General features: G+C 33.6%; 1 protein-coding gene across 3 annotated transcripts; it reads right to left on the bottom strand.

Annotated features, from left to right (window-relative positions):
- Nucleotides 1–9106: 9106 nt before the first annotated feature.
- LOC111391136 (protein YIF1B-like) lies at nt 9107–17871 on the bottom strand. Of its 3 annotated transcripts, none has more exons than XM_023016283.1 (6): nt 17772–17847; nt 17448–17540; nt 16921–17093; nt 16628–16726; nt 16390–16541; nt 9107–9723 (listed from the first exon to the last, which is right to left on the bottom strand). In XM_023016283.1, exons 3-6 carry the CDS (start codon nt 17089–17091, stop codon nt 9336–9338), a joined length of 810 nt encoding a protein of 269 aa, XP_022872051.1. In that variant the 5' UTR covers nt 17092–17093; nt 17448–17540; nt 17772–17847; the 3' UTR covers nt 9107–9335. The 3 variants fall into 3 exon arrangements, with proteins under 3 accessions (XP_022872051.1, XP_022872052.1, XP_022872049.1); XM_023016284.1 differs by having other exon boundaries at nt 17448–17567; nt 17772–17836; XM_023016281.1 differs by lacking the exon at nt 17448–17540 and having other exon boundaries at nt 17772–17871.
- Nucleotides 17872–22739: the final 4868 nt, after the last annotated feature.

Below are 22739 nucleotides of genomic sequence, written 5' to 3'. Positions count from 1 at the left end.
CAATAAACTCCTATCAGGAGAACTCACATTAAGGCTAAAAGTAACCATGGACTTATCAAAATCGATGCATTGCCATAGGTTTCGAGGATAGTATATATAGTAAGGAAGTCAAACAGTGTAGCTCAGAAGAACAGAAGTGAGTCATCTGCGAAGAATAGCTGACTTATCCTCGATCCTGTGCCCATGAGAGAAACCTGAAATTCAGCCTGCTGAATAAGGGAGAATTATCCCTCAGCACATAATAGAAATAGGTATGGAGATAATGGACAACCATGTCTGAGACCTCTGCTGGGCGATAATTAACGCAGAATGAGAATGTGGCTGTAGATATATAATACATAATCTCATTCATCATATATAGTGCTTAAGAAGGACCATTCAACCTGTTCGTAAGTTTTGATGATGTCTAGTTTGAGTATCATAAACCCATTTACGTACATTTGTTCTTTTCCCCATTATTTTAGCATTGTACATAGAAAAAATTTGCTCTTCATTCATAGAAGTAAAATTTGGCATAATTTTAGCATTATACAGCAGAGCAAAAATTTTGCTCTTCTTCGTTTTATGTTAATGCTTTTTGGTGTCACTGAGGAAGGTTTTTCAAAAAATGTTGCTAGCATGACCACATGAGGAGTGTAAACACTCAGGTTGGGGGCGGTTTTTGATGTATTTTCAAATTAAATTGCTTGTTTGCTTGACAAAGAGAAATTTAAAACAAAATCATTGCTATGCCTGTGATGTGAATATGGTTAAGATGTCGTCTTACTATAGATTTATTACAATTTACATTACCTTCATCCAATTTAGTAGATGCATGCTTGTGGATAGTATTTATCTAAAATAGCATTTTTGTACACAACGATAATAAATAGCATTTTTGCCATCTCTATTTTTCTCTTCAATGTGAGGATTAAAAAGTCGCGCTTTAGACAAAAATACGCGCTGAGTAGGGATGTCATATCTTATGGAGATAATACTTGGAACTGAGAGAAAAGCCATGGTTAGTAAATCAAGAATTGAAGTCTCCATTTTCTAGAATATAAGATGTGAAATTGTACCACTGCTACTTGAAAGAAAGCCAATGAAAGTATTTGCATTTGTTTAGAAAAATAAATAAAAATATACACATGTATTTAGTTTGCTCAACTCATGAAGTGAAAAACAAAATTCAAAAATACCATGGACTTATCAAAATCGATGCATTGCCATAGGTTTCGAGGATAGTATATATAGTAAGGAAGTCAAACAGTGTAGCTCAGAAGAACAGAAGTGAGTCATCTGCGAAGAATAGCTGACTTATCCTCGATCCTGTGCCCATGAGAGAAACCTGAAATTCAGCCTGCTGAATAGGGAGAATTATCCCTCAGCACATAATAGAAATAGGTATGGAGATAATGGACAACCATGTCTGAGACCTCTGCTGGGCGATAATTAACGCAGAATGAGAATGTGGCTGTAGATATATAATACATAATCTCATTCATCATATATAGTGCTTAAGAAGGACCATTCAACCTGTTCGTAAGTTTTGATGATGTCTAGTTTGAGTATCATAAACCCATTTACGTACATTTGTTCTTTTCCCCATCAAATGCAGAAGCTCAAAAACTGATATGACATTGTCGGTTATTAGCCTACACGGAACAAAGGGAATTGTGTGACACGGTCTTCAGTTTCAATGCAGCATAGAATCTCAAATATGCTCTTATGACAACTATTTTTCTTTGTCCACGTTCAATATGGTCATATGTATCATTCTTTTTATGTTAATGCTTTTCGGTGTCACTGAGGAAGGTTTTTCCAAAAATGTTGCTAGCATGACCGCATGAGGAGTGTAAACGCTCGGGTTGGGGGCGGTTTTTGATGTATTTTCAAATTAAATTGCTTGTTTGCTTGACAAAGAGAAATTTAAAACAAAATCATTGCTATGCCTGTGATGTGAATATGGTTAAGATGTCGTCTTACTATAGATTTATTACAATTTACATTACCTTCATCCAATTTAGTAGATGCATGCTTGTGGATAGTATTTATCTAAAATAGCATTTTTGTACACAACGATAATAAATAGCATTTTTGCCATCTCTATTTTTCTCTTCAATGTGAGGATTAAAAAGTCGCGCTTTAGACAAAAATACGCGCTGAGTAGGGATGTCATATCTTATGGAGATAATACTTGGAACTGAGAGAAAAGCCATGGTTAGTAAATCAAGAATTGAAGTCTCCATTTTCTAGAATATAAGATGTGAAATTGTACCACTGCTACTTGAAAGAAAGCTAATGAAAGTATTTGCATTTGTTTAGAAAAATAAATAAAAATATACACATGTATTTAGTTTGCTCAACTCATGAAGTGAAAAACAAAATTCAAAAACTTACTTTGATAAACAGTCAGATTCGTACGTTGGCATTGGTATTTGAACTTTCAACTTCAATTTCAAACTGATAATCCATGTTTTGCTGTTGTTTGAGAACTGATAGCTCGCTATTAATTAAAAAGCGGTCGAGTTAAAATGCAAAAAAGAACATTGATACAACTAGAATGGCCGATGATATAAAGAATAATTATGATAACATTTCAAGACTAATTGTACTACTATCGTTGTCTTTATGAAATTTCATTTTTATATTTTTGTTTTGTACTTCAAGTTCTTGTCAACGCTGTCTGGGCTTGGAAAGAAATTGCTTTATACTTCCTGAATTTGCATTTGAGCGGTTATACTGTTATAGTTTATGGGTTTTCTTATATGGAAATGTGGGCAGTAATTAAATTAATTAATTAGCAGGATCTTAAATTTCCTGCATTTGACATATTTTGAAGATAATTTTTTAAGTTATGCTGTCGACAGTTTAAAATTTTATGCATGAGCAAGAGGAGGAGGTACCAATACTTAAGATAACACGCATTGAACGTTGCAAAAACCTGAAGATAACACGCAGTGAACATTGTAAAAAACCTTAGACAACATGCACTTAACGTTGCGAAATATCTTAAGACAACACGCATTGAACATTGCTAAAACCTTGAGACAATACGTATTGAACTTTGCAAAAGACCTTAAGACTATACGCATTGAACGTTATGAAAGACCTTAAGACAACATGCATTGAACGTTGCCAAAAACTTAAGACAACACGCATTGAACGTTGTGAAAACCTTCCACTCTACGGCAACATCAAAGCCTGCAACATGCGCCCGAATCTGCGAAAGATCAATGGCAACTTTTTTTACCGCTGCAAAAAGCAATTTTTGGTGTAGTGTATTTGTTGATATTAACTCAATTTTTAATGTTTGGATGCGGAAACACATAATTTCAATGTTCTAAAAGGTGTGAAAGTCTGTTCATGCATACGAACAAAGCGTGAAAAAATGCCGTAAAATTTTTTTTTTTTGACCGCCCCCATTAAGGCTAGCGTCTTTTTAAATTAAAAAATAATAAATTTTTATTTTTTTTGGACCTAATAAATAATGTGGATTTAGGCACTAAATTAGTGTGGATGGTTCATTGGGCCATTTACCTGAAAATGGGTACTGTGCTTTCAATTTTTTATTGTCTAATTTTTGAAAATTGGGAAATTGTGTAGTCGTAGGAATTGTTAATTAATTATAGTATTTATGATTGTAGTAGTTTGGTGTGCATTATTTTATTTATTTAATAGTCATGAAATAGTTAAATAAACATTATTAATAAGAAACACATTTTTACATGTAGACTTGTGAAGTTTGAGATTACATTTCACACTTGGATATGTAGCATTTTACTTGGGCTCAATAATCGGTATACCATAGATGCGTCTTTCCCTATCATCTCATATTAGAGAAAGATCTTCTTTATGTTCTAAAGTCTACATCGAATATGGATCGAACTGTATCAAGATATTTTGACCAGCTCACAAATAGCTTTAATGGACGAACAGCCTAACCTTTGGAACATACTACAACATCACACTCGACCTTTTGCAATCTGCTCACAGCTTACACCATTTAGAGCACTCGATAATTCATAATGAACAAAAATTTAGATTACAACCTCATTGGCTCAACTAAATTTTTTTTGTCTATTGATTTATTTTATTTTTTTTTATTTTTTTCCTCCTTTGCTACTTGTCTTCTCATCTGTATATACTCTCAAAGTTATACATCTAACCTATAAAACTCAATTTTCACCTTCATTTTCTTTTCAAAATCAAAATTTGATGTTCGAACATTTGTTTGTAGAATGTAAGACTAATTTTATTTTGTATCATTTGTAGAAGTCTGTCTTGTAGATTCCATAAGCACTTTGTATATATATATATAGACACACACACATACAAATTGAGCGAATTTCTACTTATTTTGACGTAAGTTTTGTCTTCATACTTTAAATCCATATTTGGAGATACTAGAGCAAAAAGGAGGATTTTGACCATAATTTGAGTTGGTTCCAAATAACTGAAGACTAACTTGATTACATAGGATTGATATGAAGCATTAAGAGAGCAATTGAAGGAAAGTCATAAGTTTTGTGAGTGAAATTTAATTTATCTAAAGTTTGGGAACTGATTTGCACACTTTTGAAAATTGAGAAGGATCAATTTTGAATGATTATGGAGTTTCAAGACCAATTTGGATGCTTTTAAAAGTGAATGGTTATTAGTATTATTCTTTATGTTTGAAGTAACTGGCCATTATTTCATTGATATAGTTGAATTATATATTTAGACCACATAGTAAAAATTGAAATTTGAATTAAAAAAAAAAAAAATAGATTTACACTTTACCAACGTTGTGATACAACCGCAGTAGGCAAGTTGGGGCTAATTGCGACAATTAATTACTCTTGGTTTTGTCGTGGTTCGAATTGTAGCCTCACTATGGCCCGACCGAGAATTTTAGGTTTTGTATACAAATAATATGTAGGGTATATTGGTCCTTTTGGTGGCACGATTTTGAAGGTGGTTTGTGGTCTATACAAAGACCGATTGTAGGACATACATATATTAAGGGGATTTTATACCACATAATAGAATATCATAAAGAGAGATTTGACGCCATAAAAACGTAAGTGAAATTAAAGAAACGACAACACGCAATAAATGTGGCAAAAAACTTAAGATAACACGCATTGAACGTTGCAAAAACCTGAAGATAACACGCAGTGAACATTGTAAAAAACCTTAGACAACATGCACTTAACGTTGCGAAATATCTTAAGACAACACGCATTGAACATTGCTAAAACCTTGAGACAATACGTATTGAACTTTGCAAAAGACCTTAAGACTATACGCATTGAACGTTATGAAAGACCTTAAGACAACATGCATTGAACGTTGCCAAAAACTTAAGACAACACGCATTGAACGTTGTGAAAACCTTCCACTCTACGGCAACATCAAAGCCTGCAACATGCGCCCGAATTTGCAAAAGATCAATGGCAACTTTTTTGACCGCTGCAAAAAGCAATTTTTGGTGTAGTGTATTTGTTAATATTAACTCAATTTTTAATGTTTGGATGCCGAAACACATAATTTCAATGTTCTAAAAGGTGTGAAAGTATGTTCATGCATACGAACAAAGCGTAAAAAATTGCCTTAAATTTATTTTTTGACCGCCCCCATTAAGGCTAGCGTCTTTTTAAATTAAAAAATAATAAATTTTTATTTTTTTTGGACCTAATAAATAATGTGGATTTAGGCACTAAATTAGTGTGGATGGTTCATTGGGCCATTTACCTGAAAATGGGTACTGTGCTTTCAATTTTTTATTGTCTAATTTTTGAAAATTGGGAAATTGTGTAGTCGTAGGAATTGTTAATTAATTATAGTATTTATGATTGTAGTAGTTTGGTGTGCATTATTTTATTTATTTAATAGTCATGAAATAGTTAAATAAACATTATTAATAAGAAACACATTTTTACATGTAGACTTGTGAAGTTTGAGATTACATTTCACACTTGGATATGTAGCATTTTACTTGGGCTCAATAATTGGTATACCATAGATGCGTCTTTCCCTATCATCTCATATTAGAGAAAGATCTTCTTTATGTTCTAAAGTCTACATCGAATATAGATCGAACTGTATCAAGATATTTTGACCAGCTCACAAATAGCTTTAATGGACGAACAGCCTAACCTTTGGAACATACTACAACATCACACTCGACCTTTTGCAATCTGCTCACAGCTTACACCATTTAGAGCACTCGATAATTCATAATGAACAAAAATTTAGATTACAACCTCATTGGCTCAACTAAATTTTTTTTGTCTATTGATTTATTTTATTTTTTTTTATTTTTTTCCTCCTTTGCTACTTGTCTTCTCATCTGTATATACTCTCAAAGTTATACATCTAACCTATAAAACTCAATTTTCACCTTCATTTTCTTTTCAAAATCAAAATTTGATGTTCGAACATTTGTTTGTAGAATGTAAGACTAATTTTATTTTGTATCATTTGTAGAAGTCTGTCTTGTAGATTCCATAAGCACTTTGTATATATATATATAGACACACACACATACAAATTGAGCGAATTTCTACTTATTTTGACGTAAGTTTTGTCTTCATACTTTAAATCCATATTTGGAGATACTAGAGCAAAAAGGAGGATTTTGACCATAATTTGAGTTGGTTCCAAATAACTGAAGACTAACTTGATTACATAGGATTGATATGAAGCATTAAGAGAGCAATTGAAGGAAAGTCATAAGTTTTGTGAGTGAAATTTAATTTATCTAAAGTTTGGGAACTGATTTGCGCAATCTGCTCACAGCTTACACCATTTAGAGCACTCGATAATTCATAATGAACAAAAATTTAGATTACAACCTCATTGGCTCAAATAACTATTTTTTGTCTATTCCTTTTTTTTTTTTCCTCCTTCTCTGCTTGTCTTCTCATCTGTATATACTCTCAAAGTTATACATCTAACTTCTAAAACTCAAATTTCACCTTCATTTTCTTTTCAAAATCAAAATTTGATGTTCGAACATTTGGTTGTAGAATGTACGGCTCTAATTTTATTTTGTCACACTTTTGAAAATTGAGAAGGATCAATTTTGAATGATTATGGAGTTTCAAGACCAATTTGGATGCTTTTAAAAGTGAATGGTTATTAGTATTATTCTTTATGTTTGAAGTAACTGGCCATTATTTCATTGATATAGTTGAATTATATATTTAGACCACATAGTAAAAATTGAAATTTGAATTAAAAAAAAAAAAAATAGATTTACACTTTACCAACGTTGTGATACAACCGCAGTAGGCAAGTTGGGGCTAATTGCGACAATTAATTACTCTTGGTTTTGTCGTGGTTCGAATTGTAGCCTCACTATGGCCCGACCGAGAATTTTAGGTTTTGTATACAAATAATATGTAGGGTATATTGGTCCTTTTGGTGGCACGATTTTCAAGGTGGTTTGTGGTCTATACAAAGACCGATTGTAGGACATACATATTAAGGGGATTTTATACCACATAATAGAATATCATAAAGAGAAATTTGACGCCATAAAAACAGAAGTTCGATACGCTTGTTCCAATTATTTCTCTGATTGGATCATTGGCTTAAGAGAAATTTTGTAAAGGGCTCTTACTGTCTTTATAGATTAGATGAATACTGAGGAAGACCAGACCTTTTTTTTATCCCTCTTAGTGGATAGGCACAAGAGAGACACGAGGGACACAAACATATATTTAAATGGAGAAAAATAGAGCTATGTTTGAAGAAGTTGACTTAATTGAATATGATTTATTTGAACTCAATAGATTATTGTCAAAGTTCGGTGATTAAGATTAAGAGAGTAACTATGTTGAATTCGTGAATTCTACCACTTTTCATACATTAGTAAAAAAACTCAAAATTATTTTTCCGGCACATTTGAGTTGTTTTCAAAGATTAATAATTATTAGAATCATAATTAAAATCACTTTGAAATGTTTTTATTCAAATAGAAGTTAGGTATAGTTAAGCCAATAGTTAGATAGAAAATTGTCGTGGGAATGATAATTCAGACTCTTTCGATTCCTATCGTACGCTTGTAATTATCACACAAGAGCATATACATATAGATTTCAAACTGGAGTATCTTCTGATCATACCATATATATGTAGATGCGTTTCCATTTTCCAGTTGTGCTTATTTTTGAAAAAAAAAAATGTAGCACAAAATCAATTTACTAATGTTTCCTAGTGTTTCTATGTGGCACACGATTAACCGCAATCGGACTATGTACGGCACATTAGACTATCTTCCCCATGAAATGAGTATTCATATTCTGTTAATTATATAGTCACGGACGATCTAATACTGCATATCAAACATTCATATTACTGAGCAATACTATAATAAGAAATTACATTGTGGAGATGGAGCACGACACAAATGTAGACGTATAGAGCCTTGGTATCCGTATCCTGTATTCCTATGAACACACTGCTTTATATTTAGCAGAAAACTGACTAACTTTTAAGATCTGAAATTGCATATAATTTGGCTATGTTGTTTGCAGGGTTGTTTGGGTGGGTTTTCAAATTCCCTCCAAAGCTTATTCAAAAAAATTCGTATTTTTTTTTTTTTAATCGATGCCTTGTCAATTTCTCCGAATTACAGGTGTTAAAATAGGAGAATACACTTGGAATTGATGAAGTTTTAAGCTCAAATCACTCAACTTAGAAAATTATTTCAATTGAATACAAAACTTTAATTTGTCATAATTGAGTCACTGAACTTTATTTTGGTTTTGAAATTAACTCCTCACACCTATCGAGACAAATTAAAATTTAGAGATCCAATTTTAGAAAGAGTGGTAAATTAGAAGTTCTCATAATGATAAAGTAGGAGGGAATTAATACTATAATTAATACCTATATCAAGAGCAAAATAAAATTGTCCTTGCCAAAATAAAATCCTTTAAGATTCAAGGATTTTTCTATTTGTACACGGGGGTACAGACCCCTCACGAGAGTTAACTTCAGTGTACAGACAATATGTCTCAAGATTCAAAATGAAGAAAAAGAGAGGAAGAAAAAAAAGAAGTTACTTGTTAAAATTAACTACGAATGGTCAGAAATGTTCATCAATTAGTGCTTGCTACTAAACAGGACCAAAGATCCAACGTATAAGATTTTACTTCATTTTCTTACTAATGGTTCAATCCACGAATTAAACAGTCTTTGAGGAGGGGAAAAAAAATCGAACATGCCCTTAGCCCTCAATCCGTAATATCAAGCAAGAACCCAAGAGATCAAACAATCTATTAATAAAATCGCCTGGAAAAAAATCTTTACTGTCATTACACAGATGAACTATTCACAACAACTTCTTGAAGGCATGCATCTCAAAAAAGCCAGTTGAGACTAATGTTTCCCAGCCATATGAATAGTGGGAACTGTGCCAAGGCGATGAGCAATAGAAGATAATGATGCCTGCTCGAATCATAACTCCTCACTTCAGCAAAAAGAACTCTCTTCATTGTCTTCACCAAGAAAATCCCCATACAAAGGCACGTCCACGGCATCAGAAAGTAGTACGAATAGTTCCAGACAATCTTCCCCAAGATAGCCAGAGACAGTCCCGTGAAAGTGTATCCAGCGTATGCCACCATATCAAGCAAAGGCGCCTTGCCACTACCCAATGTAAACAATGTTGCTTTCAGAAGGATAACTTGCAAACACCAGCCTACCAAGCCCTTGGCGAACAGCCAGTTCAGAGCTTCTGGGCTAAACCTGGGAAGCAATAGAAAAGACACCAGAGCTTTTTTAACATTTGACAGTGGGTAAATGTAGAGAGAGAAGGTAGGAAGCATACTACATTCAGAATTCAGAGATGGTGAGGTAAAGGAAAACGTTGAAACGGGAATGGGGATGGGGATAGGGGTGGGAAAAACCCAAGCCAACCCACGAAAACCACCCGAACCGACCCAAACCGATTGGTTTGGGTCGCTTTTTTTGTGTTTTTGGCGGGTTTCGGGTAATGGGTTATGATGTTGGGTCGGTTTGGGTCGGGTGGTGGGTTAAACCAAAAAAACCGAAAGAACCCAAACCGACTCAACCCGCAAAATTAAGTGAAAAAAATGACCTACTATAAAAGGAAAAGAAACCTAAAATTTCACTTTACTTCTTCACCACAATCACAGCCGCAAGACCCAAGCCCTAATTTCTCTCGGTATCTCCCGTCATTTTCTCTCAAAATCGTCGGAGAGCTACATTTTTCAGTTGTCGCCGGCTCAACAAAGGTCAATAACCAACTTTCTTGTCATTTTTACCTTTTTAGCACACAACCAACCACAATCACAAACTCACACACACCATGAACCACAATCCTTCCACTCGAATTCTTGTAGCTAGTGACCTGTTGAATTTACTAATTTCGTGTTCTAACTTGAGTAGCGCATCGAAAAAAATTGTGCTGCTTGCACCTGTTGTATACGAGCTGTATAATTTTTTGTATGATTTTTTGAAACATGGGTTTAGTTTGAGAATGGAGGTTGGAGATTTGGTAGAGAAAATGGTTAGCTATATTATGGTATACTGTGGGGTCGATGATTATGCAAATGGAATTGTTGATATTGATAAATCAGTGCTGTGTTTTGAGGATTTGGTTAGGGTTTGGACTGTTGACCGAGGTGGAGGGAGTTGTACAAATAGGGAAGATTTGAGGGCTTTTTTCCCCATTTTGAGTGATGATGTTTGGAATCAGATGAACACGAGGTGTGGGATTGGGGCATTAGCTAGGATTGTCTTGCATGAAGTGTTTTTGCTGAGGTTGTGTCTGAAATTTGGTTCGGGTGGGAGTAGAGAGGAGTTGCTAAAAGATGCACAAAATATGGCGGCTCATTTTAGTTTGCACCATTTTCCTCAAGTGGTCCCTTAATTTGTGACATAACTAATCGGAAATATATGGCAGAATTCATTTCGCCATTAATTAGTCCACTTATCTACTACTCACATCTATCTATCTATAATTCAAACTATTTATGTACACTTCCCAGCATGATTTATACAAACGAAAATGTAGGTTTAATATTGATTTTGTTTCAGCAAGCATCTCCTTTTTTAATAGTATATTAAGTAAAATTGGAATTGCTTCTTTCTTACAGTATTTTAGAGAAGCAGCTAGACCTTCTTCAGTCTCTGTAATTGTGGATCTTTTGGAAATTGGAGTCAGAATGACTTGCATTGTCCTTAAGTAATGGACTCAGGTGCAATATTCTTCCTTTCTTGTAGTGCTTTAATAATTGTAATTAAATAGATGTATTTGGTGTATTCATAATTTTTGTGGAATATGTTGGTAGATATGGATGTATGTGAAGAACGTGGCACACAAGCTCAATCAAATGACATAAATTTGCAATTTGGTCTTCCTCCACGTGCACCATCAACATTAGGTAAACGAAAACCTAATAGATTAGCTTCTTATGTTTCGGATCACTTCGCTCTATTGGGCTCAAGGGATGATCCAGATGTTAGGTGCAAGTGTAATTATTGTGGAGTAGATTATGCTTGTGGTACTAAGAAGTGTGGTACTAGTACATTGAGTAATCATTTGACAAATCAATATAAGAAATATCTTGGTAGATTAGTGGATAAGAAGCAAAAAACATTATCATTTGAGAACAAGAAAGAGGGTGGAAGTAGCAATCTTATTGCTGTTGGTCGAAGCAAAGAAGAGTGTAGAGTTGCATGTGCTACAATAATAGTTTTGGATGAATTACCTTTTAAGTTTGTTGAAGCTCGTGGTTTTAGGCTCTTTTGTAGTGTAGCATGTCCTCAATTTAAGGCTCCATCTCGTAGGACTCTTGTTAGAGATATTTATCAGTTGTATTTAGATGAAAAATTGAAATTGAAAGATGCCTTTTCTTTTCATCGTCAAAGGATTTCCATTACAACTGATACTTGGACTTCTATTCAGAATGTTAATTACATGTCTCTTACAGCACACTACATTGATCTTGATTGGACGCTTAATAAGCGTATTTTGAGTTTTTGTGTTGTTCCAAATCATAAGGGAGAAACAATTGGAAAAATGATTGAGTCTTGTTTGCATGATTGGGGGGTAGAGAAAATTTTTGCAATCACTGTTGATAATGCAAGCTCCAATGACACAGCCATTTCTTATCTTAGGCGAAAGGTAGTTTCTTGGGGTAGTAGTGGATGTATTCTAGATAGGAAATATTTGCACTTGAGATGTTGTGCACACATCATCAATTTGATTGTTAGTGAAGGGTTAAGGGAAGCACATGACTCTATTGTGAATATTCGCAATGCAATCAAATATGTGAAATCTTTTCCCTCTAGGTATGAAAAATTGAAGGAGTGTGCAAGAAAAGAGAAAATTGATTGCAAGTCTATTGTGTTTTTGGATGTTCCAACTAGGTGGAATTCTACCTATTTGATGTTGGAAACGGCATTGAAATTTGAAAAAACTTTCGATAGGTTAGAAGAAGAGGATGATCAGTATTTGCATTACTTTCAAGAAGATTATAGTGGTAGAAAAAGGGGTGGACTTCCGTCAAATTTAGATTGGGAAAGCGCATCCGTGTTTGTTAAATTTCTTAAAAATTTCTTCAACATGACTTTGAAGTTTAGTGCTTCATTGCAAGTGAGTGCTTGTGCTTATCTTCATGAAATTTGTAATCTTGTAATCGAATTGGATGAATGGATATAAAGTGGAAATTTTTCGTTGGGTGAAATGGCAACTAACATGAAGAAGAAGTTTGATAAGTATTGGGGTAAAATGGAAAATGTGAATCAATTATTGCTTTTTGCTACTATTCTTGATCCAAGATACAAAATGGATTATGTTGAATATTGTTTGAATGATCTATATATGGATTGGGAAGTTGTTAGTAACATGATGAAATCTTTGAAAGCAAATTTGATGGCTATTTATGAGTGGTATGTGAGTCATGAAGGTATTCATGGAAGTAGTCAAGCATCAACTGAGGAGTCTTCAAGTTCTATCAATACTTATAAAGGATGTTCTTCTATGAGTGATGCTCGTCTTTCTAGATTTATGGAAAAACAAGCAATTAAGGATAAGGTTGAGATAAAAAGTGATGTTGAACGATACTTATTGGATGCTCGTGAAAGCATAGAGAATAAGGATTTTGAAGTTCTAGATTGGTGGAAGGTGAACGGAAATAAGTATGGTGTCTTGTCGAATTTGGCCAAAGATGTGTTGGCTATTCAAGTTTCAACTGTTGCATCAGAAAGTGCATTTAGTACTGGAGGAAGGATACTTGATCCTTTTCGTAGTTCCTTGAGTCCTAGAATGGTCGAGGTCTTAGTATGCACTCAAAATTGGTTGAAAGCTTCTCCGAACTTGGATGGTTTTTGTATGGAAGATGTTGAGCATTACAACCAAATGGATGAACTTTTAGAATCAATGAATTCAAATTCAACTGAAGATGACCAAGGGTCCAATGCTAAATGATTCATTCATTTTACATGTTTTCACTTTTGAGGTAGCCATATTAATCTGACAATAATTTCATGATTTGTATGTTTCCATCAGTTTTTTTATCTTTGTAGAACTGACTTACAGTTTTTATGCTAACAGGACACTTAATACTGCAGAGCTCTAGTATTACAGAATTACTTTTGCTATATATTAATGTAATTGAGCTTGGTTTTGTTATTCCTGCTGTTTGTAAGTAAAATTTATGTCTCTAGCCTTGTTAAAATTCTTATAATATTAATCTTATTTGGATGACGTATCGATTTTATTTGGATATTTAGTTGCAGTCATTGTGTAACTACAACCCTCTTTGCAATCATTGTGCAACTAGTTATTTGTCATATTATTCATTTATCAGACAAGTATAGTCTTCTCACTCGAGGAAGGTCCAGGGATGCTTTTCAAAGCACTTGCCGTTTTCGCCATGAGGAATATTAACCTTACAAAGGTGAGTTTTTCTTTCCTTTGATCCTGCAAGCATCGTCTCTGGTCAATTATTGTCCATGTCTCAAATTCAGTGTTAATTTTCTGCCTATGTAGATTGAAAGCCGTCCACTGCAGAAGCAAACTTTGCCAACACTTGATGACGGTACCAATGGATTTCCCAAGTAAATGCTCACCAAACTGTTGATCTTTTGTTATTAATCTTGTAAATGAAGTCGCAAAAACATGTCTACATATGAGTGTACTGCATTTTGTTATAGTAGACACATACTTGGTTCCAATAGACGCTTGATTACCAATCACATCTCTAAACATCTGGCTATTTTATTACTTTGCAAGCATTTATTTCTAATCAGACATCACATTCTTCCAGGTATTTCCCATATCTTTTCTATGTTGATTTCGAAGCATCCACGGCTGACCAAAGAGCCCAAAATGCTCTTGGTCATCTGAAGGTACAGTTGCAAACCATCTTCAAAATCCTATCTGAAGAAATTATGTATTGTTCATGAAGCTATGTAGGGTAGGATTTTTTCCCTAATCCTTCTTGGATTAGTTTTGACACATTAAATTTGTTTGTTCCTTTTCTTTTAAGTTTTAGCTAGAATAAGTTTCTACTGATTTAAACTTCCTAATTATAGTAGGTTCTAGAATTTTCCTACAGGTTTAACTTTTCGAGTTACGTTGGGTTTTGGACTTTCCTATTGATACAAGTTTCCTAGTTAGAATTGTTCTGAAGTCTTAGGTTTCTAAAGCCTAGGTATAGGTGAAAATTCAACAAAAACATTGATTGAAGAACTTTATTCTCTAGTACAGAAATTTTAATTTGTTGTGATTTAAGTCTAAAGCGCTAATTCTCTAGTATTTACTTCGATCTCTGCTATTGTCCCTTTATTTCTTCATTATTTTCTATCATTTGTTGGTTTAAGCTTGTTTCCTCTTCAATTTTGGAATTAGAGCAGCCATCAATCTAAATTTATCGTGGTAATGCAGCAATCAAGAATTCCTAGGTAGATACCAGTTCAACAGGTGGAAGGGATTTTGAGGAGGATACAGCAACTTGAGATGGAAAAATTACGTAGAGATCATGGTACCACAAAGGGAAGTACCAAAAGGCAACGGCTAACCTTTTGATCTATTGGAAGGAGTTTTGGAGGATGAAGGGGGCATTTTGGTCAAGAATGTTGTACCTTTCCATGAACATGTAACTTATGCCAATCTGAGCATGTAGATTATAATACTTATAATAATCTTATTATAACTATCCTTATAATAACTAGTTGCACAATGACTGCAAAGCCTTGTTAATATGACATTGGTAAACTGTATGTTGTAGTTGGGTGAATATTTATTTGGATGGTTGTACCTTTATTAAATATTAATCTTATTTGGATGACGTATCGGTTTTATTTGAGTATATTTTATTACACTTTGTGCAAACCGATCAACCCAACCCGACCGAGACTTGATTCGGTTGAGTTGGGTTGGGTTCCAATATTTAATTGGGTTGGGTTGGTTTGATTTTATATCAAACCGCCCACTCCTAGATGGAGATGGGGATGAGGATGGGAATGGGGAATGGGGACAGGGACGGGGACGGGCGGCATTGAGGAATTATTCCCATTTATTTTATATAACTTGTAAACGTTTTAGTATGGCAAATTAAATGCTGAACCAACCATTAGAGAAAAAGAGAGCGAGAAAAGGAAAAAAAATGTAGTACCACCCCTGGTGGCACAAAAATTATAATTCTTTAACCTTGTTTAACAAGAAGTTTGATATAGTAGCATAAGGCAATAATGTTAAATATAGCCCCTATTTGGCCCCCATTCTTTTCAAAATTTAATGGTAAAAATAGTGGTTTTTTAACAAATGTGTGGTTGAAAAAGAATGAAAAGTTTTCAATTCACGTGTAATATTATTTTATGGAAGATTGTATGGTTGAAAACAAGAGAGAAAAAGAGAATGGGAGCCAAACGAGGGCATAGTTTCATCGGTGAGTATTCACCTACAAGCAAAAGATATTAAAAAATGTGCATTTGTCTTCTCAATAAAATTTGAAACTTCCAAGTGAAGTTTGGAATAGCCAAAACACTGATGAATCAACTCGATTTTAAAGTATGCTGTGCATTTTCTCATGAAAAGGAACCTGGCTTCAGGGGAAGATAGGAGGAACTGTTAAGAATACCAACAATAGAAATTGAGGGTAGCTTGTCCAAATTTACTTTCCGTGAATACTCGACAATAGGACAGACTGACATAGGCAGAAAGAGATGGGAAGGCAGGATAATATTCTTATTATCTACGACACCAAGGTGGCCATTTCAAGATGGCCCTACGAAAGAGGAATACATCAAATCTAGATATTTTGAATTCATTTCTCAACTACACTACTCGTATTCTCTCCAAGCTATAAAGCAAGAGGTTTACTTCACAAAGAACGATAACAGTCTATAGAAAAGAAAAATGAGATGGCTTGACTGACTTACTTTCCATGAAAACCCAATAACAAGCCAGCAAGGACAACATAGGTACCAAATGCCATGAATGGAATGTACAAATCTGGAGCATTGATATCATAAATTGGGGGCTTGTAGGAGAGCCTACCACTCACAGGCTCAGTGATTCTTGTCCAATGGCCCTGAATAAATCAATGAAACGATAGAATTGCTTCCGAAATGGAGCAGAACAAGTACAAGGTAAATATGTGGAGGAAGAAATTCTTACCCTGTGAAGGAATGGGAAAAGAACAACCTTCAATTTATTCCTTACATAATGGTCGTTCACTTGGAAATAGTATTGAGGGTCAGAGAAATACCTGCTAATCTGTTATTCAAATAAACAAAAAAGAAGGAGGAAATATTATAATAAAATTCCAACTCCGCGAGGCATAAATAATAAAAAAACAAGATCACATTTATCAGCATTATCAAAGCTATACAAAGTTGAACACTGGAAGTTATCCAACACCCTTCAAAACTACACCGTAATTTCAAATCACAAGCCCTGTGAGCTCTTACATTGCTTTGCACGTATTCAGAGCTGGATCCTAAGATTTTCTCTCCGTAAGCACCCAGTCCACCTCTAATAAATCCAGAACTAGCACCATAGAATGTATCCCCAAACGGATTTGGCTGTGTGTTCGATGATGGTAACCGCACCCCAGGTTGTGCTCCAAGATTATCATACATTTCTACAATAGGACATGAATAAGAGAATTTGAAAGAGAAAACCCAAACAAGAAAGAAGTTATACTGGCATATTATACAGAACAATCTAAAAAAAAAACGAACTAAAACTCAAATAAATGAACATATTATATGTGTGTGGGCATATAAGCCTCTATATCACCAATATTCCACCCACACAAGTTAAAAAGAAGAATTGTTACATGGTAAAAAAACGTAGCTTATTTCTCGTCTATCAAGTGAATAGCAAATAAATTCGAGATTTATAATAACCATGTATGCTATATCGATTTGCACTACCAAAACACATAAAACATACAGAAAATTTTCTAATCTCCCTTTTGAGTTCTGCGATTTACCTAATAATCAATTAAAACGCCCAGATATTGAATCAGTGGTTTTCTTCTCGAAAAAGCAAACTCCAAATTTGATGTGTCTCCCCCCAAAATATTCTGAAAATCATTCAAACCCAAAGGGATCTTTAAGAATTTAAAAATTTCTTACAGTCAACAAAACGTCAAAAAATTCCGTCCTTCAAACATTACATCAATCGAAAATGATTCAGAAAAATCACTGTAGATTGCTGGATACTTGGTATTTATTTTCCAGAATTATTACAATAATTATATCCATGATTCAGAGCAGAAGAAAAATGGACTAATTGGTAAGTTGAAAATCCATACCGGGCGAGAATTGGAGAGAAAAATGGAGAGATCTGTCCTGGAAATTGGGACTCGGTTGTCCGCACTGTATTTGATTGTTTTCCATTTCTTTCCTTTTCACTTTTATATGTACGCGGCATTAACTTGAGTTGAATGAACTACATGTGCCCTTTGATTTTCGAGTGATTTGCATTTTGACCCTAAAATTTTAGAAGTGTTGCATTTGGTCTAGACTCACTCGCAAGAACTCAGTGTGTATAGAGCAGATGATGCATACGAAAACTTATATCAAGTACTTCAAACAAATTCTAAATTAAGTCAATGAAAACTTTATTCATGTCCATTTGTTTTACTAGTACTCAATCACAAAATAACATGTTCAATCACTTTAAAGTGTTGTCATAAAAAAATCTTTTTCTTTTTTATTTTATTTTAAAAAGAAACTGCAAAAAAATGAGATAAAAAATAATTAGAGTGGACGCATGAATATGTAGACACAATGAATTTGCAAAAGAGATGTGTTACCCAAACAAGAGTATTTGACAAGACTATAAAAATCGTGTCAGCAACCCTGTTTGATTAACATTAGTGATTTGCAAATGCATGCACCAAGAGACCAATTAAATGAGAAAAATAAAAGCTTTTACCTTTAAGAGCAACATCGTAATTCACTACATCACTTTGATCGAAGAGTTTACTATTTTTAACGCGATTCTTCTAAGAAGAAGGGGTTATCTTATTCAAGTAACTTATCATTTCAATCAAGGGACTGACATGATTAATTAAGGACCTAACATGAGAAGTGCTGTCCTGTTTATTGTTTCTAATCAAGAGCTTGCAATATCTTATACACCTATTCATCCTTTTCTAGATATTAATCGGGTCGAAACCTTGATAATTTCAAAGGGCAAATCCCTTTTAGATTTATTTATGGTATCCTTATTTAGAGAGTTTATTTGAAACACACAACAGATAAAATGTATGAAGTAACAAAGTTAACTTAAAAACTCCAAAATTGAAGAAATATCACGTGCTAATAAATGGAAAAATATTCAACTATTTGAAAATTTTGTACAATTATACAGAATTTTTCATACACCTAAGGATGGCAATCAGACTCATCGATTCGAACCGCCCGTTACACAACCCGAAAAAACCTAAAGTCGGCCCGTGTGGTTTGCAGGCTCGAGCTCACGGACCTTATAACAAAGAAGGGTTAAAGGCAACATGTTGCTGCCTATTAAAAAAAAGCAGCACGATGCTACCATTTAATTATATATAAAAGAAATTGAGCCTGCTCGGCTCTAAGGCCTAAACTTTAGGGCCGAGCCTAGATTTCTTGACCAGGTAAAAGCTCAGCTCAGCTCAGGCTTTCAAAAAAGTTTGGATCATTTTACTCGAGCCAAACACGAGGCTCGAGTTTTAGCTCGCGAGCCAATTCGGCTCGACTCATTAACATCACTACATATACCAAAAAACTTCAAGCACACCCCAGCATTGGATCGTGGATCCACTAACAATAACACACCCTTTGTCATAAAAACTTATTGACTAACGAGATGTCATACGGTATCCTTTTCCAAGGATATCCTTGTCTCTCTTGGATAAAAAAGACTATTCATTAGCGACCGATGAATGCTCGATAATCATTATATTTGTACCACTTAATTCATTATTTTGATACCATGAAGAGTGCTTTAGAACATTTTAATGTATGTTTTGATGTTGTGATATAAGTTGATGAAATTGAATAAAATAAGCAAAAGTTGGCGAAATTGGGAAAAATGCCAAATTGTAAGAAATTCACAGTTTGGGGACTAAAGTACAAATATTCAAAAGTTGTGTCGAATCTCACGAAAAAGATCCAAGAGTGTTAAGAGTCAATTGGATGAAGAAAGATGTCAAATGGATCAAATTCAGGCATGATCATAGGATTGACACAACATAGGTTTTATGTGTTTTAGTAGAAAATATAGAATCTATGAAGCTTACTCCATAAAAAAATCGAGACTTCAATAAATTCTTGATTTTGATTTGGAATTGAGATATTGGAATTGAAATTTAAGATTAATTTATAGTCGGAGCTCGAGAGAGGGGCTGAGAAATATATTAGGATTCTTGCTTTTAAACATGAAAAATTGATTAAAATAACTAGACATAAATGAATTGTAATTGATAGTTAGGTGAAATCATTCCCTAGGTTTTTCCATCTTGATTTATTCGTATAATTTGCATCCCTTAAAGTCATCACCAAAATCATCGTCAGATTAGTTAACAATATTGATTTCAAATTCCATTCGTCTAGATGAAATAGAAGCTACCCAATTATAGTATTTGGTAGAAATTAAATTACAATCCTTGTGGGTTTGACACTTTTACTTCAAAACTATATTACAAAACTTGACACTGTATACTTGCGGTATAAATCACATTGCATAAAACACGTGGCAAGTTTTTGGCGCCGTTGTCGGGAATTGTTAATTTGATTTTTACTAATATTATTACCAAGTAATTTCTATTTTAATTTAGATTTTTTTTCTTTTTTTTCTAGTTTGTCTATTTTGGTTACCCACCTTGATCTTTTTGGTATTCTTTCTAGGTACTACTCAATAGTATATGCATGATTCCAACATTGGCAAAAGAGCAGAGCAGTTGAAACAAGTAATCTCAACATGTATACAAACTATGTGCATGATGAGAATCTCTTCTGTTAAATTTGCTATGGGGTGCATTACACTGAGCACTGTTGGCATACATCCACCAACCCTCGAACAGTAAAGCTTCTAGGGTTCATACATTATTTAAGATATCGAAAAGAAGCGATTCACAAATTTGATGAAAACTACATGCCTTTGGGAGATTATGTGCCTGTTAAATAGGATGAGGACATCATACTTATGGGAAATGGTCCGCCTCTGTTGAATGAGAGGGTAATTGTAAAGTACTATAATACACTTGTTAAAGGTGAAGAGCGCAACGGACCTATTGGGGATTGGAAGTACTAGAGTGAATTCAAAAGGTGGAAATACAATCCACTCGAAGGGGTTGAAAAGAAAGACTTCTCATTGTCCGTGGATCTTGAATGTGGATCAATCACTCAATCCAAAGAAATTTCAATGATAAAAGAGCTTGAAGTGAATGACAACTTGATCACAAAGGAACCAAACGAAGATGTAGAAATTAATGAAGATGAAAGCAACGTACATTCCTCCGAATTCATTGATTGTATAGAGATTGAATTTGTGATTAAGTCCAATGAGGAGGTTGAAATCTACACTGTTGAGTTTGAATTGGATGGTATGAAAAGATCCTATTACATTGAAAATAACAATGACGAGGTTTGGAAAAATAACGAAAAGTGGAGCAAAGCCAAGAGAAGAAAAATGGGCAGGGCATCCAAAGCATTCCTTAAAGTTCCATGATGCAATTACCAAAGTCAAGCTAATGACTATAAATAAGTTGGGAGGCAACCCAAGACTTTTTTTTTTTTTTTACTTACTCTATTTTTTACTTATAGGATAGTTTAGTTTATTTTTACAATTTATTTAGGAACCATCAGCCATATCTCGTTTTCCCTTGGGTCTTTGAGTAGTCAAGTTGGTTATTAGATGTTTAAGATAAATAACACTTGTTCCATGTATTTAATATCTAAAATTTGATTTTTCAGGAATATGATGTCGCGAAACAATCAAACCAACATTGATGAGGAGTAACTGGATAAATATCAAGTTTGGCGAAGAAACTAGAAGGAGTATCAATCAAGTCCAACATCATAGCACCAGACCATTATTGACAATTCAGGCAATTCAAGGAAGTTCTCATCCTTTTCTTTTAATTTAATGTTAGAGACAATGTGTGGTTTGTGTTTTTTTTTTTCTTATTTGTGTGCACTGTTAAAAAAAAACCAACAAAAAATTATAATTGAAGTTCTTAATCTTTATTAATAGCACTTATGTCCCTAACGATTTTTAATGTCATATTTATACTCAAACTTATCATTAGTTAACACATTTAGTATTTAATAATGGTTTTATGTCCAAAAATTCGTTGAAATGATGTAAAATAATTTATTTTTTCATCGTATTTTTAAAAATAAATAAATAAAAGTGCGAAAAATATTTTTTTTCCTTATTTGAAAGCATGAAAATAATTTTTTTAATATAAATCATCATCAATAATGAGACGTAATAATTAATATATAGTTGAATATAAGAATTCAACTAAAAAAAAGTTAATAAAATAATTGTTGCTATGAACAAAGATTGAAGAGCTTAATTGTAATTAAAAATGTAGTGTATCAAATAAAAATTATATTGACAATATAATTATCCATTATAAAAATGCATACACTAATATGTCATTAATTTTCATTACTTCAAGAGATGAAATTGGATACACAATTAAATAAAATTAAAGAATAATTAATAAATTGACACTAGAGTAAAATAGAATTACCTCTTTGAAATTTACACATTGTCTTGATTATGGATCGGGAAAAGTACTCAATTGAATCAAATCAAATCGAGCATCTTAAGTTTAGGTCAAATAACGGTATTAGAATTGAAAACGGTTGCAATATCCTGCCTTTGCTCATTTGGGAGATTTTGATAAATCTAAGGGTTCGTTTAATTGATTGCTATGGTGAAAAGGGCAAACCAATTTTATGTAAGTTGGAAAAGAAAAAATCATAAAAACCATAAGATGTCGATTTCCACTCAATTGGCCAAAAACATGCTTTAAGTGTTTATACCTTGAAAGTCGAACTTCATTTTCACATTCGTATCAAACAGTTAAGTAGAAAACAAATTCCTCGAATGTAACATTTTTCATGATATTTAATGCTATCAAACGGATCCTACGTGCAACGTAAGTCTCTATCGTAGGGATACAAAAGAATTGGATTTTTGTTTCTAATCAATGTGGGATTTTAAACAGTCCCATTACAATCCCATTGGAATCAGAAAAATAAAAATTAAATTATCTATGGGA

This window comes from Olea europaea, unplaced genomic scaffold, assembly GCF_002742605.1.
Source record: "Olea europaea var. sylvestris unplaced genomic scaffold, O_europaea_v1 scaffold759, whole genome shotgun sequence".
Classification (NCBI taxonomy): domain Eukaryota; kingdom Viridiplantae; phylum Streptophyta; class Magnoliopsida; order Lamiales; family Oleaceae; genus Olea; species Olea europaea.
This window is presented reverse-complemented; position numbering and strand designations above follow the sequence as displayed.